The sequence below is a fragment of the Centrocercus urophasianus genome, unplaced genomic scaffold (assembly GCF_019232065.1).
Source record: "Centrocercus urophasianus isolate 14NV4802_14NV808 unplaced genomic scaffold, USGS_Curo_1.0 seq_14, whole genome shotgun sequence".
Taxonomy (NCBI): Eukaryota; Metazoa; Chordata; class Aves; order Galliformes; family Phasianidae; genus Centrocercus; species Centrocercus urophasianus.
The window spans coordinates 260,402-287,998 of record NW_024884586.1 but is presented as its reverse complement, the minus strand read 5'-3'; the positions used below and the strand labels follow the sequence as shown (position 1 = coordinate 287,998).

The window sequence follows — 27,597 nt, the reverse complement described above, 5'->3', positions numbered from 1 at the left end:
CTGCTCTTGTTTGATGTTGATCGTGGGCTTTAATGTGATAAAGATGGCTGAAACAAAAGGCTCCCAGAAAACTCAAGCCAAGAATGCTGTTGACAAGTGAGTGCTCTCCCTTGTTTCTTGTGGAGATGTGGCTCCTGCAGAGAAGCCTGGGCTGCGGCATCTGCTGCTCTCCTGTACTAAGGAGAGGGAAGCCAGTGGAGAGCTGCAATCCTGACAAAGGAAGTGTTAATGTTACTGATTTGCAAGTGAGAAGTACCTGGTGTCTGCTCCACCTGGCCTTTGCTTTCCTTCCATGTGGAGAATGACATCTGGCACAGATGCTGCTCCTGTAGCATACATGTACATGCATTTCCTGCCTCTCTGGAGGGGATTGGGCTCGCTACAGGCAGCACAGCAGTCTGCAGCCCTTGCAGAAGGCAGTCTGAACTGATCCTCTTCCCTCTTCTGCAGGTCCCAAACAAGTTTCGCTATCCCTTCTATTATGAGATGTGTTGGTACGTGCTGGAGCGCTATGTCTACTGCATCACCAGCCGCTCACATCTCACCAAGGACTTCCAGAAGGAATCACTCAGCATGGGTGAGCTCCTCTCCAGCCCCTGTTCCTCCTCACATGCTGCTGCAGGTCTGTGTGGCAGGCAGGGAGGGCTGTGCGGGATAGAACTCAGGACCCTCACTTCCTCCATTTACAGAGTGGTTTCTCTGTGTGTTTCCTCTCATTTCCCTGTCTGCTGCACTGAGCAGTCAGAGGGTAGACTACTTCCTCCTCTGCTCTTGTGTCAGGCCAGGCTCCTTGCAGCTGCAAAACCAGCAGACCGGCTCCTGGCCTTGCTCATACATGCAAAGCGTGTAACAGAAGAGGGGAGGAATGCTGCCTTGCTGCATCATGGCTCCTTGCTGTGGGGCTGTGATGCTTTCATGCTGAGCAGGGCCATCCTGCATGCAGAGTTTGAGGAGCTTTGTCAGATGATCTTCAAGAAGGTCTCACAAAAGAGATGATTGGCCTCGTTAAAGCCTCTGCAGCAGTTTAAGAGGTTATTTGTTATGGATATACCCTTGTTGAGACTGGGAGAGAGCTGGATAGCCTGAGCCTGAGGGCCCTGAAAAAATCTGTCCTCACTCCTCAGAGGGGATCTAAATGCCCATGACTGGATGCTTTTCTGATGGCCAAAGCCTTTTGGGGACATTGGAGAATTGCTCCCAGCTATTTTTAGGGTCAGAGGAGGGTGCTTTGTTATGCACAGTCAGGCTCAGAGACCTTGTGGTCATCTGGAAAGCCCACATCTCCTGCCTCCCATCAGGAGGGCAGGTCCCACCCAAGACCAGATGGCAGGAGATGCCAAGCCCTCTCAAAATAAATCTGGACCTCAGCTTTGCTATCATCTCCTGGAGGAGGCTTCCCACATCCCGTGCCTGGCCATCCACAGAGTGACTGGGAGTAGGAAGGGGTTTTGCTATTCCTCTCTAGCAGCCATATGCACCATCCTTTTTGTGATCTTGCCCCATGTATATCTGTTGTGCCAGTAACGTGCTTCACTGGTGATCTGTCTCACCATACTAAAGATACAGGAATTATGAACGTCCCTCTTAAGCTTGTTAAAAACAATTACTTATTTTCATAACAGGTAAGGACCTGTGTAGATCCCCCAAAGCTTGGAATTCATTTACAGAACTCCTGAACAAGATTTTAAGAAATAGCTAATTAAATCTGGATAAATCCTGAGAGGGTTCCTTTGAAGACCGAATGTTTCCTGCGACCAGTTGGCCACTGGGATCTTGTCTCATGCTTTCTCTTTCATGGCAGATATGGAGCTGAGCTCCTCAGACTCGGTAAACATGGAGGAAGAGGAGGAGGAAGAGGAGGATGCAGCAGGAAAGGAACCAAGGAGACCGATCACGAGACGGTCTGTTCTTACCAGCCCTGTAGCCAATGGTGCCAACGTGGACTATGACGAACTGGGCAGGAGCTGCCGGAGCAGCCTGCCGGCTCTGAAGAAGAGCCCATCTGTAGACTCCTCTGACTCTAGCCGGGGCTCCCAGAATGGCCAGGCCTGGGAGCTACATGGTGGCAGTCCACGCAAGAGCAGGAGGGTGCACCTGACACAGTTTGAGCTGGAGGGGCTGCGCTGCCTGGTAGACAAGCTAGAGTCACTCCCTCTGCACAAGAAGTGCGTTCCCACCGGCATCGAGGACGAGGACGCTCTCATCGCCGATGTCAAGGTACGTAGGCTTGGGAGCACCGCTTGTGACGCTGCTCCCTGGATGAGTTCGTTTGCTGGTGTATCAGAGATGAAAACTCCACGCCCTCCCCTCCTCTCCCACCCCCAAATGAGGAATCTGTGTGCATTCGTGGTCTTAAACCAGTCATGGGGTGTTGCGTCTGCAGGTTTCTTTTTTCCATTATGTAAGGCTAATGTTGTGCTGGGTAATGTTGCACCAGCTGATGCTTCAGGACAGCCTTGACTTGGATTTTGGCTGGGTGCTGTGTGGGTCCCTTACAGGTGCCAGAGCTCATTTGCAGTGTGGTTCAGCCTGTTCTGGCTCTGGCCTCCTTGGGCTGCTGGATGCTGTGATAGTTGGAGCGCCCTGTCTTGGGTAGAATTGTCTGTGTTTCTTCGGGTTGTTCACACAAGATGTTGATCCTGGTTTATGTGGGAGTCTTTGTCCAGCTTTACACCCTGTGCTATATCTGATCTGTTTTGCTGCCTCTGTGCATCATAAAATCATAGAATATTCAAAATTGGAGGTGAATCACAGAGGTTGTGGAGTCTACCTCCTTGGTGTTTTAGCCTTTTCAGTGTTGAAGTGAGAATTTCAGCCTGTATTCCGTGCAAAGTCCATCTTAGTTCCTTAATCCACAGTTACTTCCTGTTCCTTCTTACTGGCAGTGACCTGCTCAGCTGCCTGTACCAAAGCTGATAGCCAAATGCAGCCATAGGAGCACCTGCTCCTTGCAGCTCCTTTTCCAGGGGCAGTCTCCAGACTTTGTGGGGCATTTGGTAATCTGTTCTGTGCTGGGGGCAGCTGCACGCAGCCTGTGGTCCTAACTGACCCCACGGCTTGTAGATGTCGGAGACACTTGGCCACAGGAGCCTGTCAGGCCTCCCTATTATGGGCTGCAGGTCTTCTTTCTCCTGGGTTTTTCAAGTTTGCAGCATGCGTGTCTGAGCCACCATGGCCCTGCCTGGACTGTACAGTGCTCTAGAGAAACATCAGCTGTGAGCAGGTTTCTCCCTTGGGATTCTTGGTGATCCTGACCAGACGGAATGCCGCAACACACTTCCAGCTGTACTCTGATAACCTGTGTCCATAGGCACAGACCTGACAAACTTTCCACACTGTCTCTTGTGTGGTGATGGTGAGTTTCAGGGTGCCCGTGTGCTGGGTCATACAGAAAAATGCGTTTTTGCATCCTGACATGAGTTGAGCCCAGAGTTGTCACATGGTGGCACCTGGCACTTTGGATGTGACAAAGACCTGCTTCCTGCTCTGTGCTAAGAGGTGCTGGCTGTCCGCTGAGACTCTGCAAAGCCATTCCTGAAAGGGCTGCACCAACACTGAGCAGGAAGAGCTGCCTCTGTCTCCTCCTTGACCTCTTAGCTTTGCCTGCATCCTTTGGACAGTTCCTGGCAACACTGCATCACTGCTATTTGCTCTGCCGTAGCTTAAATGAGAGGGCTGTAGGAATCCAAGAGTCTGCTAGCATGAGGAGTGAGGTTGACACATCTGGCACTGCTGTCTTGCTGAAAAAAGTCCATGAATTTGGTGATACTGTAGAATGGTCGGGTTGGAAGGTACATAAAAGCCCCACCAGCCTCACCCCTGCTGTGGGCTGTTTGCCTGCCACCACTCTGATCAGGCTGTCCATGGCCTGTCCAGCCTGGCCTTGAGCACCTCCAGGTGTATCACTGTGCATGGTCTGGTGAGTCACTGAAGGATCACTGGCAAAGATGGGCGCGTGAGAGGTCCTATCACCTGTGGACTGCTTCTGCCCATCACTTTGGATCCCCATTCCTCTAAACCAGTAGAGGAACAGTCACAAACTAGTTGTTGCGTTTGGGCTCTGCCTGGAGCTGCTGGAGCACCAGGCATGTACCTGGTGCAAGGTCTGCCCACATCAGAGCCATCACCTTGCTCTTCTGCCAGCATTGTACTCTTCCCTGCCTGCTCTGTTTATTCCGTGGGTTACATCTGCCCGGAATGTTCCCCATCCCTGTCTCTGGAGATCTGCCAGGTGGAATCTATGTTCCCAAGGCAGTTGGTTTCTCTAGGTGCTCATGTTGAAGAGAAGCGGCAATTGTGGCATCCTGCTGAAGCCCTTAGAGGAGTGATCGTCCCCTTAGAGGAGTCAGTGATCTCAGGACACTCCATGGGTAGTCTGGTGCAGGGGTGAGGAATGGGCTGCCCCCCTCAGAGCTGGACAGTGAAGGTCAGGCTGTGAGGCTCCCTGTGCTGGTATTACAGCTTTCACAGCACATCTGATGCTTCTCACACAGTAGGCTGAGCTGAGGACCCCTTTGCTGCCCTTGCTGAGCAGAGGTGACCTCTGTGTATGGTCCAACAGGCTTAGCATAGATGAAGTGCTGGAAAAGCCCCCAAGCTGTGCTACTGGTCTGAGTGTCTCCACTGCACTGCAGCTGACCCTAGAGGGCCTGGGGTGGTGGTGGAGGTGGTGATGGAGGTGGTGGTAGTCCTAGCACTGAGTCAGACAACAGAGCTGGGCAGGGCAGATAAAAGCTGCAGCTGCCTGCAGGAAGCCACACGTCAGGCACGGGAGCGGCTGCTTTCCCCTACTGCTGCTTTTGGGGACTTTAAGTGCCCCTCCATGTTAACGGAGGGGGCACGATGGTCTTGGAGAACTGGGGTGACCTTGCTGCGGGTCTGTCCTCCTCTAGTGCTGAGGTCACTGGTGCCTTTTGGGCCAGAGCTGCTCCTTAACTTGACGGTGATATGTTCATGCCTCCAAGCTGGGAGGGCACGGGTGCATTCCCCGCATTCTGGGGCACTCCTCCCCTCACCTTGATTGGAGCCCTTTCTCCCTACTCACGTCCAGCAAGAACCTGGAATCTGCTGTGCAGGAGGCAAAAGGAAGCTTTGGGGTGGCTCTCCCTTGACCTGGGGACATGGCCGCGTTCCTCCGTTTGCGGTGCGGCGGCGGGCGGGCGGTGGGCCACGTCGCCGGGCCCCTCTGCACCAATTGGCGCAGCGTAACCGCCGTGCCGCCCCTCCCGGCTCTGCAGCAGAATGGCTCTGCCCTCTGCTCGCTCGCTCTCTTTTTCTCTTCTGCCATCTTCCCGTTGCAAAGCATTGCTGGGAACCGCATGTGGGTGACGCAGCAGCATTGTTTCAGGCTCAGGAAACTGCCGCTGCTGCCCAAGGGCTCGAGAGGAGCACGCGGCTGCCGGCGTGGCTGCTGGATGGAGCCGGGGAGGAGCCGGGGACGCTCGGGGCGGGGGGCGCGGGCGCGCTTCTGGCCATGTCCCTGAGAGCTGTGGATCCGGCGCGGGGCCGCATAAGCTGAGCCAGCCCAGGCAAAAAGGGGAGGGGGGGCAGCCCTTGCCGTGTGGGCACCGAAACAAAGAGGGCTCGTCAAACTTCGCCTCGGAGTAGCAGCCGCTCAAGAAGCGCAAGGTCAGGCGATTGGCGGTGCATGCGGGACAGGGAGGGGACACAGGGATGCTCGGGGACTGCGGGGGGACCGGGGGCTCCGGAAGCTGGGGGTCCCTGCTTTCCTTCAGCAGGCGCTCGGGCTCCCCTCTCCGCTTCCTGTCCTTGGGACGTGCAGCCAGGGGTCCCGTCCTCGCTGCACCCTTGAGGCACCTGGGTTGGACCCACCGCCACCCCCCGCCGCAGCTTCCTGCGCGTACCCACGTGTGCGTGCATGCACCCTTGGTCCCTGACCTTCTCTTTCGGCCCGTGTCCAGGGACAGTGGGCTGGGAGGCGGAAGGGCTGCAGGCAGTGCGCCGGCAAGGTAGTGGCTTCCTGTCTGAATCAGTGCGGGGTTGCGGTGTTGGAGCCAGTCCCTAGGGATAGGGATGGGGTCGCTATCCCTGCCTGGCCGCGGGGATGCTGGCTAGAGGCTCCTTCTGGCGTGGCCATGGCAACGCCACGTAAATAAAGCACCTTTGCAGCAGGCGTGTCTGGTAGGCAGGAGGCTCAACCTCTTTGGATAACGCAGGGTGCTCGGGGGATAACTCACAGCAGGGCACAGGGGTGCCATGTCCCGAGGCTGTGGGGGGGGGGTGGGCCTGTATGCGTCCACACCCCTGCAAATCCCACAGCATCTCTGGAGCTTGCTGCTCTCTCCCTGCCCCTGTGCAGGGCCTTGGGGCTGAAACGCAGTCGATGAAAGTGCTCGTGCAGTCAGCTCAATGGAGCTTGTCTGGAACATGGGGAGGGCTCGCTGCTCGTGGGCAGGGGGAGAGTTCCTTGAGATCCTTTGCCAGTCCTTCCTGAGGCACGCTGGCCCTGGCATCTGTTCAGAGCCCACCTGGCTGGCAGGGGCATCATTCTGCTCTCCTCACACTTGTCCTTTTTGTCTTTTGTGCTTCTCTTCCTCTCCCTTTCCATCAGCTGCTGCTAGAAGAATACGCAAACAGTGACCCCAAACTGGCACTTACAGGCATCCCCATTGTCCAGTGGCCCAAAAGAGACAAGGTAGGAGCTGCAAAGAGGACTGTGGGTGGCTGTTCCTGGGGGGAATGGTGTGTGGTTTGCCCAGTTCTCCGCCTGCTTCTGGGGCTTGGCAGCACTACCTCCATACTGACCAGGGAGCGCTGCAGGGGCACAGCACAGGGCTCCGTGGGCAGCCCCCAATGTGCTGGTGTATGCCTTGTCTGGGGAGATCTGCTGTGACTCCACAGGATACTTGTATTGGTCAAGGGCACGGGCCGCTCCTCTGGGGTGGAAGAGCAGGAGGTATTTGCATGCTGCAGGTGTGGCATTCAGGTGCTTGGTGCATCCACAGCTCTGTTCTCCTGCTGGCTTTCTTAGCACATGCAGCATCGCGGCTGCTCCCAGAAGGATGCAGTGGGGGAGATGTCTGCTGTCCCGTGGGGCATACTGCCACCCACCCACCTCAACTCCTTCCCTCTTCTATCCCCAGCTAAAGCTGCAGGCCCGGCTGAGAGTGCGCCTGCCCACCATACCCATTACCAAGCCTCACACGATGAAGCCAACCCCTCGCCCAACGCCCATCAGGCCCACGATGTCCCCCATCGTGTCAGGTGCCCGGCGGAGGCGCGTGCGCTGCCGGAAATGCAAGGCCTGCATGCAGGGCGAGTGTGGCATGTGCCACTACTGCAGGGACATGAAGAAGTTTGGTGGACCTGGTCGTATGAAGCAGTCCTGCGTCCTCCGGCAGTGCTTAGCGGTGAGTTTGTGGTACAATCCCATTCACCAAAGACTGCTGCAGCCCGGCAACAGTTCTGTGTGGCTGACCATGCTCAAGATTGGTTTCTGCAGGAAGGTTTGGGGTCTTTCCCATTGTTTGGGTGGCGGAGGGAGGAGGAGGAGATGGAAAAGCTGTCCCGCTCTGCCCTGGTTTCACCCCTACTTTCCTTTGTAGCCCAGGCTGCCTCACTCGGTCACGTGTGCGCTTTGCGGGGAGGTGGATCAGAATGAGGACTCGCAGGACTTTGAGAAGAAGCTCATGGAGTGCTGCATCTGCAATGAGATTGTTCACCCTGGCTGCCTGCAGGTGAGCAGCAGTACTGGTGAGAACTAGGGCCAGCAGGGCTGGACTGTGGGGAAGGGTGCTGCTGACTGCCCTTTGCTCTTTGCAGATGGATGGGGAAGGGCTGCTCAATGACGAGCTCCCCAACTGCTGGGAATGTCCCAAATGCTACCAGGGTGACGACACAGAGAAGGGCCAGGTAGGAGGCAAGCCACACTGAGGCAGGGGAGGGCATTTGTCCTGTGTGTCCTGCTTTGGGTAAAGCAGGATTTGGGCCAGCCAGGGCATGGAAGTGACTCTGGAAGTGCATGGGCAGGGTTGTGGGGTGGGCTGGAGGCTGGGGGACCCCAGCAGGTAGCGACCAGGGTGCAATGCTGGGGTGAAGGAGCCAGCAGACACTGCTGCAGCCTGACCTCAGGGCTGACAACTGACATCCCCTGCTCTATCTCTGGCTCCTAGGGAGCCCACTGGCATGCCAGAGCCAGGCTCCTGCAGAAACGGCGAGCACCACCAAGTCCTTCTGGCAGGCAGCGAGCAGAGCGCACATGGCAGTGTTCAGCCCGCTGGCAGCTGCTGACACTACCCAGTATGCTGCCCTATCGCTACAACGCTGCCTGTAGGATTGTGCCCACTACTGTGGATGGAAGCAGGGCAGCCAAGGCAAGCTGGGCACCAGACAGCATCCGGCAGCGTCCTCACTTTCTCCTGGGTGATGTGCATGCTTGGGGTGCACGTATGGCTGGCTCTTGGGTCCCCCAGCACTGCAAGCAGCCAGAATGAGCACCCTTTCGCCCCCTCGGTGCTTTGTGCTGAGCTGTGATCTTGGGAGTTGTGAGAGGCAGGGGGCCTTTGTGCACAGAGTGGACACCAGCCCCAGCCTCAGGGGACACTATTTCTGCAAGAGGAGAAGGAAATGCCAATTTTTTTTGCTGTGGGTGTGGTGCATGACAACCGTGACGGATAAGAGGAGCGCGTTCCCCCACCCCTGCTAACCTGCCATCCTGCCTCTCTGCAGAAGCGCAAGGTAGAAGAGAGCGATGATGACATGGCACAAGCCAAGGTGCTGCGGCCCCTGCGGAGCTGTGAGGAGCCCCTGACCCCGCCACCCAACTCGCCCACCCCCATGCTACAGCTGATCCACGACCCGGTGTCACCGCGAGGTGTGGTAACGCGCTCGTCCCCAGGCGCTGGTCCCAGCGAGCACCACAGCGCCAGCAGGGACGAGCGGTTCAAGCGGCGCCAGCTTCTGCGGCTCCAGGCCACTGAGCGAACCATTGTGCGGGAGAAGGAGAACAACCCCAGTGGCAAGAAGGAGCTGTCAGAAGTGGAGAAGGCTAAGCTGCATGGCTCCTACCTCACCGTGACGCTCCAGCGCCCCACCAAAGATGTTCATGGCACTTCCATTGTCCCCAAGCTGCAAGCCATCACCGCCTCCTCTGCCAACTTGCAGCACTCTCCCCGTGTGGTGATGCGCCACACACCTGCCCGGATGTACCCCCGGGGTGGGGGGGAGGACGAGGCGGCTGCTGAGGAGGACGAGGAGGAGGAGGATGAAGATGATGAGAACATGGAGGAGGGAGGGGCTGCCCGCCTCAACGGCAGAGGGGGCCGGGTGCAGGAGGGTGAGGAGAGCTGGATGCAGCGCGAGGTGTGGATGTCTGTCTTCCGCTACCTCACCCGCAGGGAGCTCTGCGAGTGCATGCGGGTGTGCAAGACCTGGTACAAGTGGTGAGTATGGGAACAGGCAGTGCTGCCAGGACCACTTGTAACTCTGCAGAGCCTGGGGCCTGATGGGCAGCTAAGAGGGGAAGGGGCAAAGGATCATTCACCCCCTAACCTATCCGTGCCTTCCTCCTCTCCCCAGCACTGGCATTTTTCAGGCAGCATCATCCCACTGCCTCTTCTGTCTGTGCTTGACTGTCCCCTCGGTGGGAGATGGTCACACGGTGTAACTCAAATCCCACACCGTGTTCCTGTGAGGTGCTGGTGCTCCTTCCTCACCCGATGCCCTGTGCAGCCCTTGCCCTTCCTGGCCCCACAGCACGAGTTGAGTGAGGATGGGTTTGCTGCCTGGGAATGCCTTAAGGGGCGCTGGCTGAAGACAATGCTGGCAGCAGGACAGCTGTGGATGGAGAGCTGGGAACAGACAAGCATGGGGAACTGGGTTTCTTGATGCCAAGCAGTGGGAATGGCACGGCAGGGAAGGGCTGGCACGCTTTGATCAGCAGGCATTGTCTTGGCAGGCTGTAGGGGACGTGGCATGGCTGCTCTGGGAGTAGGGCAGCGTCAGGTCTCCAGCTCTTGTGACGGAGGAGGGATTCACTCCACCTTCAGGCTCCATAACAGCTCCTGGTGATGCAGAGAGCACTGCTATGGCTGTGGGATGGGACTAGGTGGAGCATTTTGCCCCCTGGAAGCAGGGATACTGAAAATCTTTGCCGTATCTGGGGAGCAAGCAGGCTGGCAGTTGCCGTGCAGTTCTGTTACATGGCAGCAAAATTCTGCTGGAGCTGTTCTGAGTATCCTAGGTGGCCAGGCGCCTCCAGCATCCTCGCATGTCTGGGAAGGCCCAACCAACTTGAAGGAGTGGCTTTGTTCTATGGCTGGAGCTATGCCAGGGCTGGGGTCCTCCCAGAATGACTGCTTCTTGTCCCTGACACCCTCAGTGCTCAGCTTTCACCCTTATCCTCGTCCCCCAGGTGCTGTGACAAGAGACTGTGGACAAAGATAGATTTGAGCAGGTGCAAGTCCATCACCCCCCAGGCACTGAGTGGTATCATCAAAAGACAGCCTGTCAGCCTTGACCTCAGCTGGACCAACATCTCCAAAAAACAGCTCACGTGGCTTGTCAACAGACTGCCAGGTGAGTGTGGGCTGGGCAGTGGTCCGCTGCCAGCCTGCTCCACAGCTCCCCAGTGGCTGAAGCATAGCAAGAGGGGTTCCTGCCTGCAGTAAGACTTCTGAGTGCTTGTGTCCCTTTGCTTGGGGAGCTGCTGTCATGGTTTCCTGCAGCTCTTCTCAGCGTGGAGCCTTGCTCTATGTCCCACCTCAGGCAGGGAGAGAAGCTGTTTCCTCCTGCAACTGAGACCTGACATGCCTCAGAGCTGGCCAAGCCCAGCTGGCATCTTACGTCTCTCTTTTTTTCCCGGCAGGCCTGAAAGACCTCATCTTAGCAGGCTGTTCCTGGTCTGCAGTCTGCGCTCTCAGTACCTCCAGCTGCCCCCTTCTCAGGACCCTTGATCTTCGGTGGGCAGTAGGAATCAAGGACCCTCAGATCCGGGACTTGCTCACACCTCCAACAGATAAACCCAGTAAGCCGCTGCCGCGTGGCCAAGATGACCGAGCCAGGCACAGGGCAGGAGGTGTCACTGGATCTGCACGGCGCAGCACCGTGTGTCTGATCCCGGCTTTTCCCCTTCCTCTGCAGGTCAGGACAATCGCAGCAAACTCCGCAACATGATTGATTTCCGGCTTGCTGGCCTGGACATCACTGACGCCACGCTGCGGCTGATCATCCGCCACATGCCCCTGCTCTCCCGCCTTGACCTCAGCCACTGCAACCACCTTACAGACCAGTCTGCCAACCTCCTCACGGCTGTGGGCTCTTCCACACGCAACTCCCTCACTGAGCTCAACATGGCAGGTGGGTGCTGCTGGCCTTACTGGCACGTAGCGATTTGCTCTTCTGCTCGGTGCTGGCGCTGCAGCTCAACCTTTCTCTCCTGTCCCTGCAGGCTGCAATAAGCTGACAGACCAGGCCTTGCTGTACCTGCGCCGCATCTCCAACGTCACTCTCATTGACCTGCGAGGTTGCAAGCAGATCACTCGCAAAGCCTGTGAGCACTTCATCTCAGATCTGTCCATCAACAGCCTGTATTGCCTGTCCGATGAGAAGCTGATCCAAAAGATCAGCTAGAGACCCTCCCCCGGGCAGGCTGAGGAGAAGGAAAAAAAGCCCACCCCTCTCAGAGAGCCACTCCTCCGCCTTCCCACCTTGCCCTCCATGTCCTGCCCCTGCCTCCTCGTGGGCAGGGCCGGTACTGGCCTTGCTCAGCTGTCTTTTCTCCTCCTACCGCTGGGACTTGTGCCGATGTGGGCATTCCCCTGGCTGGCCAGTACGAGAGGAGGACCGTGCCCGCAGCAGGGAGCTCCCAAGGCGGAGGTTGTCGCAGACATCCCTGGGTGGAGAAATGGGGCGCACCCTCTTCCCCCCGCTTTTCCCCAGCTCCTTGCCTTGAAACACTTGTCACTTCCCCATTAGCACAAAGCTTGAGGCCTCTCCAAGGAGGAGGGAGCAGAGCTGGGACAGACCCTCTCTCTCGGTGCCACCACCAGCTTGAGCCCTGCTCTTAGCCCCCTCACCTGGCCCTCGGATCCCGTTCTTCCCCTGCGGTGAGGGTGAGGGCAGGAGCCCTACAGCCTGGGCGTGGTGGCAAGGCTGGGGATGGAGCTTCCACCCTGGGGCTTCCTCAGAGCCCTGTGCAAGGCTAGGCTAGGGGAGCAGCCCCCAGAGCTCAGGGAGGACTCGAATAATCAGCGAAGGGTGAGTGAGTACAGGGGGAGCAGGAACTGCTGCTTCTCCCTCCCCAGCTGCCTGCCAAGGCCCAGCACTGCCAAGTGCTGAGATTTGTGTGGCAGGACTGTCCTGCTGCCTTGTCCTCTCCTCTCCCCCCGCCCCATTTTAGCTGCCGTTTTTTCCTTTGCAATGAGCGGTTGGTCCAAAGAACCTCTCTCTAGGGCAGCAGAGAGCTTTTTGCACTTTAAGAAAAAAAAAAAAAAAGTTGGTATCTTTTGGGTCACTCTTTTGTTTCCCTCCCTGCCCGCGCCCGGCTGCTGCTCCTCTCCCCGGTGCATGGCACAGCGCAGCCCCGTGTGCCCCTGGGGCCCCAGAAGCAATAAGGGAGGAGAGGAGGCTGCGGGGGTGCTGTTAGTGGGGGGAGCAGAGCCCCCCACCTCTGTCCTGGTGGTGGTCGCTGTGTAAGGCAGCGGAAGAATCAGCGTTTTTTCTTTTTTCCTTGGGTTCATTTGTTTTTTGAGTTTCGCCACCAGAAGGGCAGAGGCACAGGGAGCGGTGCGGGACCTCCCTCCTTTCCCCCTCCCCGCCCCCTCTCCCCCACAGCCCCGCAGGGACAGGCGATCTACCAGTAAGCGAAGAGAGAGTTCTATATGTGAAATCACTCAGTGATTTAAAGCACCCGGACTGCTCCCGGCCACCTCCCGCAAGAACAGTTCCTATTGTTTAAGGGTTTGGTTGTGTTTTTGTTCTGTTTCGACCTCCCCTCCCTTCTCCCCCTCGGAGAAATATTGTAAATATATATTTTTTGTTGGCAATTTAGAGTCCATCTCTGATGTTTGTGCTTTAAAATTAAATGTAAGCATTAAGGGTTAAAGCAAACCATAGCGTGCGCTCTCTGCGTTGGGGCTTGGGGGGGCGCACGGCGGGGCTGCTTGTTTCTTTTTGTTCGGTTGTTTTTCGTTTGTTATTTCACCGTTGTTCTCCAGAGGTGGTTTTGGAGATCTTTGCTCCTGCGGCATTACTGCGGTGATAGGCGAGAGGGGCTGGGAGGGCCTCCCAGAACCGTTCTGTTCCTCAGGGTGGATTTTTGGAATTAAAAAAGTTGAGGAAAACGAAAACACAAAACGCAGCGTCTGAGCTCTGCCCCACGGCTGGGGGGGGGCACATCCCCCTCTGGGCCGCGCGGGCCCTCACCCCCTCCCTTCCCGCACGCCTCGGGCCCAGCCCAACGCACTTCCGGATGCGGCTACTTCCGCTTCCGGGTCGCTGCTGGGGTCGGGCCGGTGCCGGCCTCGGCCCCGCGCAAGATGGCGGACCTAGAGGCTGTGCTGGCCGATGTGAGCTACCTGATGGCCATGGAGAAGAGCCGGGCCGCGCCCGCCGCCCGCGCCAGCAAACGGATCCTGCTGCCAGAGCCCAGGTGAGTGGCGTCGGGCCGGGGCCGCCGGGCCGGGCCCTAGCGTCCCTGCCGCCCTCAGCCCCATCGTGCCCCTATCTCGGACCCTCTGGCGCCCCAGATACTATTGGGGCGCACAGGGATACGGAGGGGAACAATGAGCCGACACTGACCCCCGGCTGCCCCCCAGCATCCGCAGTGTCATGCAGAAGTATCTGGAGGACCGGGGCGAGGTGACGTTTGACAAGATCTTTGCGCAGAAGATCGGTGAGTGGGGGCTGTGGGGCTGCAGAGGTGCTGGGTGCTGTCCTCCCCCGGTCTTCCCCGCCCTGTTGCTTCCCCTAGCGCTAACTGTCCTGGGCAGGAAGCGCCTCTTGCTTCCTTCCCGCGGCTCTGGTGGTTTCCGGCACCTCCGCCTCATGGCAGCCCCAGAGCCCTCGGTCTGCCACGCCCTTGCCGTGTGGCACTGCGTCCCTCGGCCTGGGTGCCACACCGTGGCGCAGACACCGCTCGCAGCGCTGCCTCTACCCCAGGGTACCTGCTGTTCCGGGACTTCGCCCTCAACCAGGCTGAGGAAGCCAAGCCCTTGATGGAGTTCTACGAAGAGGTGCGATGGGGTGCTGGGGCTGGGGTGTCCTGTGATGTGCCTGGGGGAGATGATGCCCCACATGCCTGGAGGTGATGCCCTCAGTGCCCAGGGTCCTGATATCCACAAGTGCCCACGAGATGTGGTCCCCCACTGTGCACCGTGTGCGCCCTTTGTGGAGCTGTGCCCCTTCACCACGCAATCTATGCCCTTGGCAGATCAAAAAATATGAGAAGCTGGACTCGGAGGAGGAGCGAGCCACTCGGAGCCACTACATCTTTGACCATTACATCATGAAGGAGCTGCTGGCCTGCTCCCACGTGAGTGCCATGCCTCATCATGCCACACCACAGGGGATTTCACCACCATGTCTCCATCCCACCTTCTCATGGTGATGTGGTGGTGTTCTGCCCCACAGCCGTTCTCCAAGAGTGCCACAGAGCATGTGCAGAGCCGCCTGAGCAAGAGGCAGGTGCCCCCAGACCTCTTCCAGGTAAGCTCTGTCCATGACATGGAGGGGATGGTGGCACTGGGGTCACCAGAGACAGCTGGCCTCAGATGGCAGAAGGTGGCAGTGGAGATGTGAGAAATGCCACCTAACTTCTGCAGGGAAGGGGGCAGACCTGAGTGGCAGTGGGGATGTAATGCTAACCCCCATGTTACCCCTAGCCCTACATTGAGGAGATCTGCCAGAACCTGCGTGGGAGCATCTTCCAGAAATTCATTGAGAGGTGAGACAGGAGCACGGCCTGGGGAGAGCTGTCTCTCAGGGTGCTGCAGGGCTCCTGCTGAGAAGCTCCAGTGCTGTCTGTCTCCACACCTGAGACTTGGGCTGATGTCATGCCCAGCTCTGGCCTGGGGTCTCTGTTCTCACATGAGGGTCCTGTCCACATCTGGATCCCTTCTGCCCCACCATGCATCTTAGAGGTCTCCCCAGGGGTCTCTCACCCTCTCTGTGCTTCCTTGCAGTGACAAGTTCACACGGTTCTGCCAGTGGAAGAACGTGGAGCTGAACATCCATGTGAGACCTTCCTCCTTGGGATACAGGGAGGGAATATGGGTCCTGGTCCTAAGGGAGTTCCAGGGGACTGAGGCTGGGCGTGGGACCCCCGCAGGACGCACAGGGGGTAGCTACGACGGGGTGATCCCCTCTTTCTGATCCGCTTTAGCTCACCATGAACGACTTCAGTGTGCATCGCATCATCGGCCGCGGTGGCTTTGGGGAGGTCTACGGCTGCCGGAAAGCGGACACAGGCAAAATGTAATGGGGCCAGGGAGGTCTGCTTGTGATGTGAGACTGTGGTTCTGTGGGCAGGGCGGTGAGCGGTGTTGCTTTGATGATAAGCACACAGGAAGGCCAAAGTGTCGCCATGGCTCCACCTTCCCGGGGGATACGTTGTGATGGCTGGGGGAAGGAGCTGTCTGGCCACAGGCACTGCGGCACAGGCGTGGTGGGTACAGGCAGCAGCAGAACCCCACAGGGACTCTCTGCCCCCAGGTATGCCATGAAGTGCTTGGACAAGAAGCGCATCAAGATGAAGCAGGGTGAGACGCTGGCCCTCAACGAGCGCATCATGTTGTCCCTTGTCAGCACTGGGGTGAGGGGATAAGGGCACAGGGCAGAGGGTGACGTGGGCTGCTGAGGCACCGCTGGCTCAGCATGACATCTTCTCCCTGGCCAGGATTGCCCATTCATCGTGTGCATGTCGTATGCTTTCCACACACCTGACAAGCTCAGCTTCATCCTTGACCTAATGAATGGTGAGAGCCCTCTAGCTGCTCCCCAGCCTCAGCACTGCAGCCCCCTGGGACCTTGCTATGGCATTCCCAGGGTGACTGCTGGTGCCTGTTGCTGCAGGGGGGGACCTGCACTATCACCTGTCCCAGCATGGCGTCTTCTCGGAAGCAGAGATGCGCTTCTACGCATCAGAGATCATCCTGGGCCTGGAGCACATGCACAGTCGTTTTGTGGTGTACCGTGACCTTAAGGTGACCGTCCCCCTGAGCACCCACCCTCTGTGTGGGCATGTAGAGGCCCCACAGTCCTCCAGGTCCTGTGGGCACCCCACATCTAGCAGGAAGCCCCCAGGCACCTCTGGGACCCTGCAGGCGCCCCTGCATCCTATGTCTCACCCATCCCACCATGCACAGGCATCCCCAGCCCAGGTGCCACCCATGCCCATGGGCTGGGCTGGGGCTCAGGGGTTGCTCCATGTCCCGGCAGCCAGCAAACATCCTCCTGGATGAATTTGGACACGTCCGTATCTCAGACCTGGGCCTGGCCTGTGACTTCTCCAAGAAGAAACCCCACGCCAGCGTGTGAGTGTGCCTGCCCCCCCCAGTGCCCTCTGTGACTCCTGGGCACAGCCCTGACCCAGCTCTGTGCCCCCAGGGGCACCCACGGCTACATGGCCCCAGAGGTGCTGCAGAAGGGGGTGGCGTACGACAGCAGCGCCGACTGGTTTTCACTGGGCTGCATGCTCTTCAAGCTGCTCCGCGGGTGAGTGCACACACAGAGGGCACTGGGAGGGCTGGGCACCAGGGGCACGGCTGAGCCCCACTCCTGTGGCTGCAGGCACAGCCCTTTCCGGCAGCACAAGACAAAGGACAAGCATGAGATCGATCGCATGACCCTCACCATGGTGAGCCGGGGGTCCTTGGGACACTGCACTGCAGCACTTGCATGCCTGCGCGGCTGTGAGCAGCTGAACCTTTGCCTGCAGGCTGTCGAGCTGCCCGACTCCTTCTCCCCTGAGTTGCGCTCGTTGCTTGAGGGGCTGCTTCAGCGTGACGTCAACCAGCGGCTGGGCTGCATGGGGCGTGGGTGAGTCCCAGCAGGTGTGGGGAAGGGGCCACAGGCGGCATCACCGTGGGCAGCACTGCCGCATTCACCCTGCATTGCCTCGCAGCGCTCAGGAGGTGAAGGAGGAGCCCTTCTTCAAAGGCCTGGACTGGCAGATGGTGTTCCTGCAGAAGGTGAGAGGGGCACGGGGCACAGCTGCAGGGCACGGCCAGGCACCCGCTCACTGCCTCTCTCCTGCCCGCAGTACTCCCCGCCTCTCATCCCACCCCGAGGTGAGGTGAATGCAGCTGATGCCTTTGACATCGGCTCCTTTGATGAGGAGGACACAAAGGGCATCAAGGTATCGGGCTGGGGGGCTGGCACGCAGCAGGGGATTGGCACGGGGCAGGCCCTGACCCCCGCCTCCTCGCCAGCTGCTGGAGAGCGATCAGGAGCTGTACCGCAACTTCCCGCTCACCATCTCGGAGCGCTGGCAGCAGGAGGTGACCGAGACCGTCTTCGACACCGTCAACGCGGACACGGACAAGCAGGAGGCACGCAAGAAAGCCAAAAACAAGCAGCTGGGCCACGAGGAGGGTGAGTGGGGCTGGGTGCCCCCTGTGCTGTCCCCGGTGTCTCTGCTGGCACCCCACAGTGGTGGCAGTGCTCGGCACTGAGCCTTTCCCCTGCGTTGCTGCGGCCCCAGACTACGCCATGGGCAAGGACTGCATCGTACACGGGTACATGTCCAAGCTGGGCAACCCCTTTCTGACACAGTGGCAGCGCCGCTACTTCTACCTCTTCCCCAACCGGCTGGAGTGGCGTGGGGAGGGCGAGTCGCCGGTAAGGCGGGCGGGGGGGGTGTGGGGTTCAGCCGTTGGGGCTTGGGCTGAGTCTGTCCCCCCCAGCAGTCCCTGCTCACCATGGAGGAGATTGACTCGGTGGAGGAGACTCAAGTGAAGGAGCGCAAGTGCATCCTGCTCCGCATCCGTGGCGGCAAGCAGTTCGTGCTGCAGTGCGATGTGAGTGTGCCGTGGGCCCTCCTGGGAGGGCTGCCCCAAGCCACCGCGTGGCACGAGGGTGACTTGGGGGAGCTCTGCTCTGAGCCGTGTGCTTCCGCACAGAGCGATCCCGAGCTGGTGCAGTGGCAGAAGGAATTGCGGGATGCCCAGCGCCAGGCCCAGCAGCTCCTGCAGCGGGTGCCACGCATGCAGAATAAGCCACGCTCACCTGTGGTGGAGCTCAGCAAAGTGCCCTTCCTGCAGCGCTCTGCCAATGGGCTCTGACCCTGCGCCCTGGCCCCCCTTCCCACCCTACTTCTAATTTATTGGGTTGGGTCCCGCTCCTTCGCCGTGTCCCTGAGCAGAGCTCTAGGAGGACACCTGGTGACAGTGCCATCCCCGTGCCCGCGGTAGGGCACAGCCATGGCGTCGCTGTCCTGAAGCAGAGCTGGCACTGGACATGCAGCACTGCTCCCTGCTCCCTGATCCGGCTCAGATGAAGGCAGTCCCCTGCCCCCCTCCCGTCTGCTGACCTGCTCCCGGTCCTGTGCCCCCTTCGCCACCAGTGTGTGCCAAATGGGGCACCGCCCTTTGCCCCGTGTGCCCCAGCCCGGCTGTGCCCGTCTGTGGGTGCCAAGTCCTCGGTGTGAATGACGGTGTGCATGCGTGCCCAGGGGGCGCCCTGTAAATACTGTGCCATGGGCCCCCTGCACCCCCTGAGCCGGCGGGTGGGCAGGGAGGAGGCAGCTGGGGGGGAGAAGCGGGGACACAGAGTCTGTGCCCGTGACCCCAGCACATGGCACCAAGCCCTGTGCCCCCCGGCTCTCCCTGCTGTGCCCGCTAGCATCTGTAAATATGAGCGTGGGGAGGAGCAGCGGGCAGGGCACGGCTGCGAGTGAGGGTTGAATGAAGAGAAACGTGAGAATGCATTAAAAAAAAAAAAAAAAAAGAAAAGAAAAGAAAAAATAAGGGGAAAAAAAAGTGGGGTTTTTTTGTTTTTTGTTTTTTTTATATAATAAAAATGTGGAAAACCACAGCCAGGCTCCGAAGTCAGCAGGGGGGCACAGGGACCCGCCAGGGGAGCGGGGAGGGCATCGCCTTGCTGTCGGGGGGGACGGGGGGGGTTACCCGGTGCCGGCCCCGCCCCGCGCCGCCGCGCTGCGCTGCGCCGCGCCACCGCCGCCCCCGCGCGCAGCCATTGCGGGCAGGCGCGGAGCTGCCAGTCGGCTCCTGTGCGCTGTCCGGCCCGGCCCGGTCCGGCCCGGGCCCCGGGGACATGGTGCGGGAATGGCCCGCGCCGCAGACACCTTCCTGCTGCACCGCCTCGTGTGGCACAACCGGCACCAGGCGCTGGACAGTGCGCTGCGCTCCGGCACGGTGCGCGCCGGGTGCGGGGGGGGGGTGCGGGCACGGCACCGGGCACGGCGCGGCGGGGGGGATGCGGGCGGCAGCGGTACAGGGACCGGGAGGAACGGGGGGCGCCGGCAGTACGGGTGATACTGGGGAGAGAGGGGAAATAGGGTCTCTGGAGCGCCGAGGCGGCAGCGCGGCGGGTGCAGGGAAAGGGGAGAGCGAGGGGGAGAACGGGACGTGGAGACCGGAGGGAGGAACTGGGGGCACTGGGACGCGGTGCCGGGGGGATGAGGGGACGGGGAGAAGTAGGGGCGCTGAGGGACGGGAGGTCTTGGGGTCGGGGTCTGCGAGGCTGGGGATGAGGGCGTGGGAGAGCGGGGGCACGCGGCTGGCACCGGACTGCGGGCGGCCGGGTGACGGTGCGCGTGCCCCAGCACGACGTGGAGTTGACGGACCCCCGAGGGCGGACCCCGCTGGAGCTGGCCGTGTCCCTGGGCCACCTGGAGTCGGTGCGGGTGCTGCTGCGGCACAACGCCAACGTGGGCCGGGAGAACGCCAATGGCTGGACAGGTGTGTGGGGGGAGTTTGGGGTGCAGGGATGGCGGCGGCACCTGGCTGATGGCAGCTCCCTGCCCCACAGTGCTGCAAGAGGCAGTGAGCACGGGGGACCCCGAGATAGTGCAGCTGGTGCTCCAGTACCGTGACTACCAGCGGGCAACGCGGCGACTTGCTGGCATCCCCGAGCTGCTCAGCAAGCTGCGCCGGGTATGGCCGGGTGTTGGGGCGGTGGGTGGGCACCCCTGGCACCGGGCACCTGTGGCACCGGATACCCCAGAATGGGTGCTCCAGGCACCTCCGTCACCGAGCTCCTGTGGCACCGGGTACCCCTAGTACCAGGTGTGCACCCAGCATGAGCGCCCCCATCGCTGGAGCACCCCCAGATCTGGACACGTCCAGAACTGGAGGCTCTGCGTGGGAATTAGAGGGTGCAGAGGCAGCTGGAAAGACCCTGGGTACCCCATCTCCCCCAGGACTCCCTGTTTTTTCCCCTCAGTCCCCTTCCCAAGCTCCCCAAGGGGCCCCGCGGGCCTCCCCGACACCCAGCAGGGATCTCCGAACCATAGCCCTCGTGACCCCTTCGTCTCCTTCAGGCCTCTGACTTCTACGTGGAGATGAAGTGGGAATTTACCAGCTGGGGTGAGCAGGAACAAGGACTGGGGCGAGGATGGGGGATGGGGATGAGGTCTGGGTGGGGGTCACCCCCTGTCACGCCACTGATGGGTGCTGCTGCCCGCAGTGCCTCTGGTGTCCAAGGTGTGCCCCAGTGACGTGTACCGCGTCTGGAAGCGGGGTGAGAGCCTGCGGGTCGACACCACACTGCTGGGCTTTGAGCACATGACGTGGCAGCGGGGCCGCCGCAGCTACATCTTCAAGGGAGAAGGTTCGGCTCCAGCACCCCAGAAAAACCCAGGGACCCACACAAATCCCAGATCGCCCATAAAGGCCTCGGGTACCCCTGGAATGTGGCATTCCCAAAGGCCAGGGGTTGCCTGTGTGCTGCAGAGTGCCGAGTGCTGACTCCATCCCCTCGTGCAGAGGAGGGAGCGGTGGTGATGGAGGTGGACCACGACAAGCAGGTGGTGTACACTGAGACGCTGGCCCTGGCCCTGCACGAGCCTGACCTGCTGCTGGCGGCCATGCAGCCCTCGGAGGAGCACGTGGCTGGGCGGCTGACGTCGCCCATCGTCTCCACGCACCTGGACACCAGGAACATTGCCTTTGAGCGGTGTGTGCCACGGGGCAGGTGGGGCTGGAGGGCTGCTGGACACAGGGCTGATGCCACCCTCTGGCTGCGCACCCAGGAACAAATCAGGGATCTGGGGATGGCGCTCAGAGAAGATGGAGGTGGTCAGCGGCTATGAGGCCAAGGTGCCACTGGCAGGGTGGGGTTGACCCCATTCCTTCCAAATCCCATCCACATTCCATCCTCTTCCCTCTCCCCATCCCCATCTCAATCCCATTCCCACCTCCATCCCCCTCCATTCTCATCCCCATCCCAACTCATTCCATCCCATTCCTTCCCCAGCCCTATCTCATCCCCATCCCACACCCATCCTGTATCCATCCCAATCCCCATCCATATTCCACTCCCATCCTATTGCTATCCCGTCCCCAATCCATCCAATCCCGGTCTCCATCCCATTCCCTTTCCAGACTGTCTCATCCTCTCCTGCAGGTGTACAGCGCCAGCAATGTGGAGCTGGTCACCAAGACGAGGACGGAGCACCTCTCAGACCAGGACAAGTCCCGCACTAAAGGTGTCTCTGCGCCGCCCCCCCGGGGCAGGTACCAGGCTGGCACTGTTGCCCCGTGCCCACCCACACCGGGTCTTTCCCCACAGGCTCCCGCACCCCCTTCCACTCCTTCCTGGGCCTGGCACAGCAGCACAGCACCCACAATGGGGTGAGTGGTGGGCAGGAGGGCTGGGGGACGGCGTGGGGCCGTGCTGAGCTGCGTGGGGCCATACCTCCCCCCAGGCACCCGCACCCCCAGCCGCCAGCCCCACCAATCCCACGGCCATCACCCTCGAGGAGTACTTTGACCCACACTTCGACCTGGAGGCACGCAACATCGGGCGCCCCATTGAGGTGTCCAGCAAGGTGCAGAGGTGGGCGCTGCACTGGAGGGAAGCAGGGGAGCGGAGCCGTGCCCGTGCCCATACCGCTGCCCGTGCAGGTTCAAGGCTACGCTGTGGCTCTGCGAGCAGCACCCGCTGTCGCTGGCCGAGCAGGTGACTCCCATCATCGACCTGATGGCCATCTCCAACGCGCACTTTGCCAAGCTGCGTGACTTCATCACCCTCAAGCTGCCCCCTGGCTTCCCCGTCAAGATTGGTGAGGGCAGGGGTGGGGGGGATGGGGCTGTAGCGAGTGGGGCTGCTGACCCGCCGTTCCCCCCAGAGATCCCCCTGTTCCATGTCCTCAACGCCCGCATCACCTTCAGCAACCTCTGTGGCTGTGACCAACCGCTAGGCTCCGTACGGGTCTGCAACCCCACTCAGCCCCCCGGTGCCAGGGCGGCTGGGCCTGGAGGTGGGGGGGAGAGGGGGGGGGGATGGGATGGGGTTGGGGTGGGGGGGAGGGGGAGGGGGGGGGGGATGGGGTGGGGTGGGACGAAATGAGGATGGGATGGGGATGGGACAGGATGAGGATGGGACGGGGTGTTGTGGGGTGGGGGTTTAGATGGTATGAACGGGGATGGAGGTGGGAATGGGGTGAGCCCACCAGAGGGGCAGTGACGGGTTGTAGGCGGGAACAGAGACGGGGATCCCCTCGGGTCGGTGCCGGGGGTGCCCAGCGGTGTGCCGCTGTAGGATGGCCGTTCCCGTGCGAGGTGGAGCCGGCGGTGTTCGAGGTGCCGCCGGGATACACGGTGCTGGGCGCGGGGCGCAGCGAGCCGCCGCGGGACGAAGACGACGACCTCCTGCAGTTCGCCATCCAGCAGAGCCTGCTGGACGCCGGCACCGAGAGCGAGCAGGTGGGAGCGCTCCCCTCCAGGCCGCGCCCACCGCGAGGCCACGTCCCAGCCCCGCTCCTCGCAGGTGACCGTGTGGGAGGCGCTGACCAACGCCCGCCCGGGGCCGCGCCCGCCGCCCTACGACGAGGAGCTGCAGCTGGAGCGGTGCGTGAGGCTCCGCTCCCGGGGCTCGGGGGGGCGGAGCGGCGGCAGGAGCGGCGCGGGGTCCGAGGGGACGCGGCCACAGCGCTGTCCCGCAGGGCGCTCCAGGAGAGTCTGCTGCTGCAAGCGGGGCCCGGCCCGGCCGACGGCGAGACCGCCCCCAACCCCGGCTACGGCGGCTTCGCGGAGCAGCTGCGCTTGGCCATGGCTCTGTCGGAGCGCGAGCAGGAGGAGCGCGAGCGGCGGCGGCGGGAGGAGGACGAGGAGCTGCAGCGCATCCTGCGCCTCTCGCTCACCGACAAGTAGCGGCCCGGAACGGGGGAGCGGCGCCCGGCGCTCCCGGAGCTGAGCTGCCCCCCCGTCCCCCGCCTCGCCCCAGGGGAGGCGGCTCCCGTCGGATGTACATGGACATATACAGAGCTTTATCGACAGCCGCGTGTGGCCTCTGCCTGGGCCGGGGCGGGGCGGGGCCTGCAGCAGGGGGCGGGGTCGGCGGGCCGGGGGCGTGCCTTGCAGCAGGGGGCGGCCCGGGGTCCATCCCTCCCATTCCCCAAAGTTCTGCCCCGTGCCCCCGCCGCCCGCAGGGAAGTCCCGACACCGGGCGGGGCGGGGCCGTGCCCGCTGCCCCTCCCGGGCCGTTCCGTGCCTGCTGCGGGCGGGGCCGTGACGGCGCTTCCTGGACGGGGCATGGCGTTGGTCACCGTGAGGCGGGCGCCGGGCTCCGCCGGGGTTCCCCCCGTGGTGAGTGCGGCCGGGAGCGGGCGGGGAGCGCCGTCGAACGGGGAGGGTCGGGAGGTGCCGCCAGATCGGGCTGGGGCAGTCCCCGTTGTCGTCGTCGTCCCTCCACTCGCGAGCGCTTCACCCTGGGGAACGGGGTCGAGACCCCCCCCCCGAGCTGCCTGGAGCTCTTGGCCGGGAGCGGAACCCCCCTTGCCGTGCCCGTGCCGCAAACGGCGGGGGGTTCGCGTCGTGCCCGAGCCGCCGCCAGGTTGGCCGTGCTCACTTTCCCCGTCGTGCTTTGCAGGAGGACGATGCGCCCAGGCGCGGCCACCTGCAGCGGCGGTGAGATGGGGGCACCGGGGGCTAAGGGGTACTGGGCGGTGATCCCGTCTTGCTCACGTCCCTCCTGCCCCAGGCAGAGCTTCGCGCTGGTCCGGGGGGCCGCGCTGCTGCTGCCTGCCGAGGAGCCGCCAGCCTCCGGACCGTCCCCCGCCGTGCCCCCCGGGCGGCAGGAGCGGCACCTGCAGCTCATGATGCAGCTGCTGAGATCGCAGGACGCCATCCAGCTGGTGGGGCCTCCACCGCGATGGTGTGGGGTTGGGGACGGTGATGAGACGGGATGGGGAATGGGTTGGGGATGAGATGGGGACGGTGGCAGGGATAGGAGCAGTGTGTAAGGAGGATGCAGATGGGAATACAAATGGGATGGGGATGGCAAAAGGGACAGGATGGGATGAGGATATGTGTGCTGATGGTGATGGGAATGGGGACCGAATGAGGATGGAAATGGAAACAGGATGGGAATGGGACGGGAGTGGAAGTGGGGGACAGGATAGTGATGGCAGTGGGGTTGGAATGTGTTGGGAAAGGGATGCGGATTATGATGGGGTGCGAATGAATTGGGGACAGGGACAAGACTGGGATGGGGTATATGGAAATGGGATGGCAATAGCGATGGAGGTGGGCTGGGATCCAGCCTGGCCCAGCCCCTTGTCCGCCTGGGGACACCCACTCAGGCCCCAACCTCAGGCAGTGCGGCTGGAGTCAGCGCAGCCACAGCGGGTGCGGTACCTGCTGGTGGTGCGGCCAGAGGAGGAGGGCGCCGAGGGACAGACAGCACTGCTGGGAGTGGACTTCCCACACAAAGGGTGAGCGGGGCTGCAGGGTCAGGGGGACGGGTGGTGGTCACACTCTGACCCCTGCCTGCCCCAGGGCCGACTGCTGCACCCTGGGCATGGTGCTGCCCCTCTGGAGCAACACCCAGGTCTTCCTCGATGGTGATGGGTAAGGAGCGAGTGGGGTGGATGGGGTCTGCTGGAAGGGGCGCAGCAAGAGTGCCCACCCTGAGCCACGTGTGTCCCTGTGGTGCCCAGGGGGTTTAGTGTGACATCTGGGGGGCAGACGCGTATCTTCAAGCCCATCTCCATCCAGACCATGTGGTGAGTTGGCTGTGGGCATGGGGACGTGGGCACTGCCATGGGGATGGGGATGTGTGCATTACTGTTTTGGACAAGGGCTCAGGATGCAAGGGTGTGGGGCAGCGTCATGGGCACCATGACCAGAGACGAGTCGTGCTGGGCTCGAGGGGACGTGGTGCTGGGGAGGGGCTGGCATGGCTGCAGCCATGGAGCGGAATCAATGTACCAGTGCTTGTGTCCAGGGCCGTGCTGCAGGAGCTGCACCGTGCCTGCGAGCTGGCAGCCCAGGGTGGGCACATCCCAGGGGGCCCAGCGCTGGCCTGGGTGCAGGAGTATGCAGCAGCACTGGACTCGGAGCAGAGCTGCCTCAATGAATGGCTGGCCATGGCCGACTTGGAGTCCGTGCGGCCTGGCTTGCTGCTGCCCACAGAGCCAACAGAGCGTGCAGTGCGGGCACTGCTGCGGGACGTGCTGACATCTGCTGACCTGGAGAGCATCACCTCCAAGGAGGTGAGTGCTGGGGGGATGAGGGGGTGACACAGGGGTCCCATCACCATCCCTCACCCCTTGGTGGGTGCCAGGTGAGAACAGAGCTGGAGCGGCGCATGGGGCACAGCTTGGAGCAGCACAAGGACTTCATTGACAACGAGATGCTGCTGGTGCTGGCGCAAATGGACCGGCCTTCACATGTCTTCCCACACATCTACCTGGTGGGCATGGGATGGGCTGTGGGGTACCGCTATTCCCGCCCATCCCACAGCATCACCGCCATCTTAGGGCTCTGAGTGGAATGCAGCCAACCTGGAGGAGCTGCAGCAGAACTGGTGAGCATGGGTATGAGATGGCAGTGGTGGTGGGCAATGGGACATGCGTATGGCCTCAATGCTCGCTGCCCCACAGTGTGACCCACATCCTGAACGTGGCACGGGAGATTGACAACTTCTTCCCAGCACTGTTCAACTACATGAATGTGCGGGTATACGACGAAGAGACGGCCCAGCTGCTGCCCCACTGGAATGACACCTTCCTTTTCCTCTCTGACATCAAGTTAGTTGGGAGCGGAGGGTGCTGTGGGGTGCCAGGGGGCATCTTGGTGGCTGGGAGCTTTGGGGACAGTGGGGGGGAAGAGGGGTCCTGGGGCACTGAGAATGACATGGCTGTGGGGCAGGGGGGACGCTGGCGGCTTTGAGAGCACTGTGAGAACTGGAAGCAGGGGGAGGCACTGGGAGAACCGGAGGCCTTAGGAGCAGTGCGGGGCAGTGTCCTTGGAGTGCTGGGGACACAGGTGGCACTGGGAAGCCGCTGGGTCCCCAGGAGCTGCATCGCAGTGAGGTTACACGGCAGGGCTCGCGGGGGCCGGGCGTTGGTGCACTGCCGCATGGGGCTGAGCCGCTCGGCAGCCACAGTGCTGGCCTACGCCATGAAGGAGTTCGGGTGGTCCCTGGAGCGGGCGTTGCGCCACGTCCGGCGCTGCCGGCCCGGCGTGCAGCCCAACCCCGGCTTCATGCGCCAGCTCGACTTCTACCAGGGCATCCTGAACGCCAGGTGGGTACAGCGGGCCGGGCACGCTGCGGCCGCGCCCCTCTCGGGGGCGGTGGGCTGTAGGACGGCGTACCTGGGGGGGCAGGCGGGGTCCCACCCGCTCCGACGGCAGCAGCCGGGACTCCGTGCGGACGGGGCTGCGGGTGACCGCGGTGCTCGTGTGCAGCCGGCACAGCAGCTTCTGGGAGCCGCAGGCGGCGGAACGGGCGCCGGAGCCGGAGGAAGCCGTGCCGTGGGACGACGGGGCTCTGCCCCCTTCCCCATCCGCGTCCTCACCGCCCCCCGAGGAGGACGGCAGGCCGGGGCTGGTGGGGGCCGCCCGGCGTCCCCGCATCTCCCTGTGTGCCGTCATGCGGAGCATCAGCCAGATGGAAACCCCCGAGAACCTCGGGGAGCCCTTGGGCGGGGAGGTGAGCGCTAGGGGGCGGGGGACAGCGGGGCTGCAAGTAGGTGACGGTGGGTGTGGGGAGAACGCGGAACGCACGGCTCCTTCTGGAGACTCCCGCTCCCACAGGTGTCCGAAGGCGGCCAGGGCCTGGGGGACACGGAGGGCTTGAAGGCGGCCCCCCTAGGACCGCGGCCCAGGTCCCGGCCGTGCCGTGTGGTTCGCCAGGCCAGCGTGGATGGAGACGGCGTACCTGCGGAGGAGCACAGCCCTACGGAAGGCTTCGCCCCGACCCGGGAGCTCGGCCCCCCCGGCGCTCCGTAGCCCACGGGGGCACGGGGCAGAGCTCCCACGCGACAGCACTGCGAGGCGCGGCCTGGCTCTGATGGGGGCGGGGCCCGGGGAAACCACGCCGCTCTGTACGCACTTCGTGTCACCGCAGGGCCGCACCGCACGGCACTGCCGCTATCACCAGCACTCACCGGCCAGAGAATAAACCTCGAAGAGGGATGGCAGCGATGTACAGAGCTGTGCTGTCTGGGGGCGG

General features: G+C 61.7%; 4 protein-coding genes across 6 annotated transcripts in view; all 4 read left to right on the top strand.

The window, feature by feature from the left end:
- The window catches only part of KDM2A (lysine demethylase 2A), a 33,429-nt gene extending 20,325 nt beyond the window's left edge, over positions 1-13,104 (top strand). The window contains exons 12-22 of the mRNA XM_042813729.1: positions 451-577; positions 1,802-2,217; positions 6,572-6,655; positions 7,104-7,370; positions 7,566-7,697; positions 7,783-7,872; positions 8,689-9,401; positions 10,373-10,536; positions 10,826-10,984; positions 11,101-11,316; positions 11,408-13,104. Coding sequence (XP_042669663.1) covers positions 451-577; positions 1,802-2,217; positions 6,572-6,655; positions 7,104-7,370; positions 7,566-7,697; positions 7,783-7,872; positions 8,689-9,401; positions 10,373-10,536; positions 10,826-10,984; positions 11,101-11,316; positions 11,408-11,589 — 2,550 coding nt within the window. The 3' untranslated portion in view covers positions 11,590-13,104. The remainder of the gene's footprint in view (positions 1-450; positions 578-1,801; positions 2,218-6,571; positions 6,656-7,103; positions 7,371-7,565; positions 7,698-7,782; positions 7,873-8,688; positions 9,402-10,372; positions 10,537-10,825; positions 10,985-11,100; positions 11,317-11,407) is intronic.
- Positions 13,105-13,470: 366 nt separating this feature from the next.
- GRK2 (G protein-coupled receptor kinase 2) lies at positions 13,471-18,937 on the top strand. 2 transcript variants are annotated; one of them, XM_042814008.1, is made up of 21 exons: positions 13,471-13,609; positions 13,776-13,852; positions 14,119-14,192; positions 14,390-14,491; positions 14,590-14,664; positions 14,841-14,902; positions 15,141-15,192; positions 15,341-15,432; positions 15,670-15,769; positions 15,854-15,932; positions 16,030-16,160; positions 16,396-16,490; positions 16,564-16,671; positions 16,747-16,813; positions 16,895-16,995; positions 17,081-17,147; positions 17,219-17,314; positions 17,388-17,550; positions 17,660-17,796; positions 17,865-17,975; positions 18,078-18,937. In XM_042814008.1, the coding sequence occupies exons 1-21, from the start codon at positions 13,497-13,499 to the stop codon at positions 18,237-18,239; spliced, it is 2,064 nt and encodes a 687-aa protein (XP_042669942.1). In that variant the 5' UTR covers positions 13,471-13,496; the 3' UTR covers positions 18,240-18,937. The 2 variants fall into 2 exon arrangements, with proteins under 2 accessions (XP_042669942.1, XP_042669941.1); XM_042814007.1 differs by having other exon boundaries at positions 17,862-17,975.
- A 282-nt stretch (positions 18,938-19,219) lies between these two features.
- Positions 19,220-23,416, top strand: ANKRD13D (ankyrin repeat domain 13D). 2 transcript variants are annotated; one of them, XM_042814052.1, is made up of 15 exons: positions 19,220-19,331; positions 19,742-19,877; positions 19,948-20,072; positions 20,459-20,504; positions 20,605-20,748; positions 20,904-21,093; positions 21,170-21,250; positions 21,544-21,625; positions 21,709-21,770; positions 21,845-21,967; positions 22,044-22,201; positions 22,268-22,399; positions 22,681-22,844; positions 22,909-22,988; positions 23,084-23,416. In XM_042814052.1, the coding sequence occupies exons 1-15, from the start codon at positions 19,242-19,244 to the stop codon at positions 23,289-23,291; spliced, it is 1,821 nt and encodes a 606-aa protein (XP_042669986.1). In that variant the 5' UTR covers positions 19,220-19,241; the 3' UTR covers positions 23,292-23,416. The 2 variants fall into 2 exon arrangements, with proteins under 2 accessions (XP_042669986.1, XP_042669987.1); XM_042814053.1 differs by having other exon boundaries at positions 19,227-19,331; positions 21,170-21,236; positions 21,845-21,975.
- A 636-nt stretch (positions 23,417-24,052) lies between these two features.
- On the top strand, positions 24,053-27,569 carry SSH3 (slingshot protein phosphatase 3). Its single transcript, XM_042815002.1, has 11 exons — positions 24,053-24,274; positions 24,735-24,853; positions 24,918-24,989; positions 25,079-25,144; positions 25,366-25,633; positions 25,705-25,833; positions 25,901-25,947; positions 26,024-26,170; positions 26,468-26,668; positions 26,832-27,075; positions 27,180-27,569. The coding sequence occupies exons 1-11, from the start codon at positions 24,053-24,055 to the stop codon at positions 27,372-27,374; spliced, it is 1,710 nt and encodes a 569-aa protein (XP_042670936.1). The 3' UTR covers positions 27,375-27,569.
- Positions 27,570-27,597: the final 28 nt, after the last annotated feature.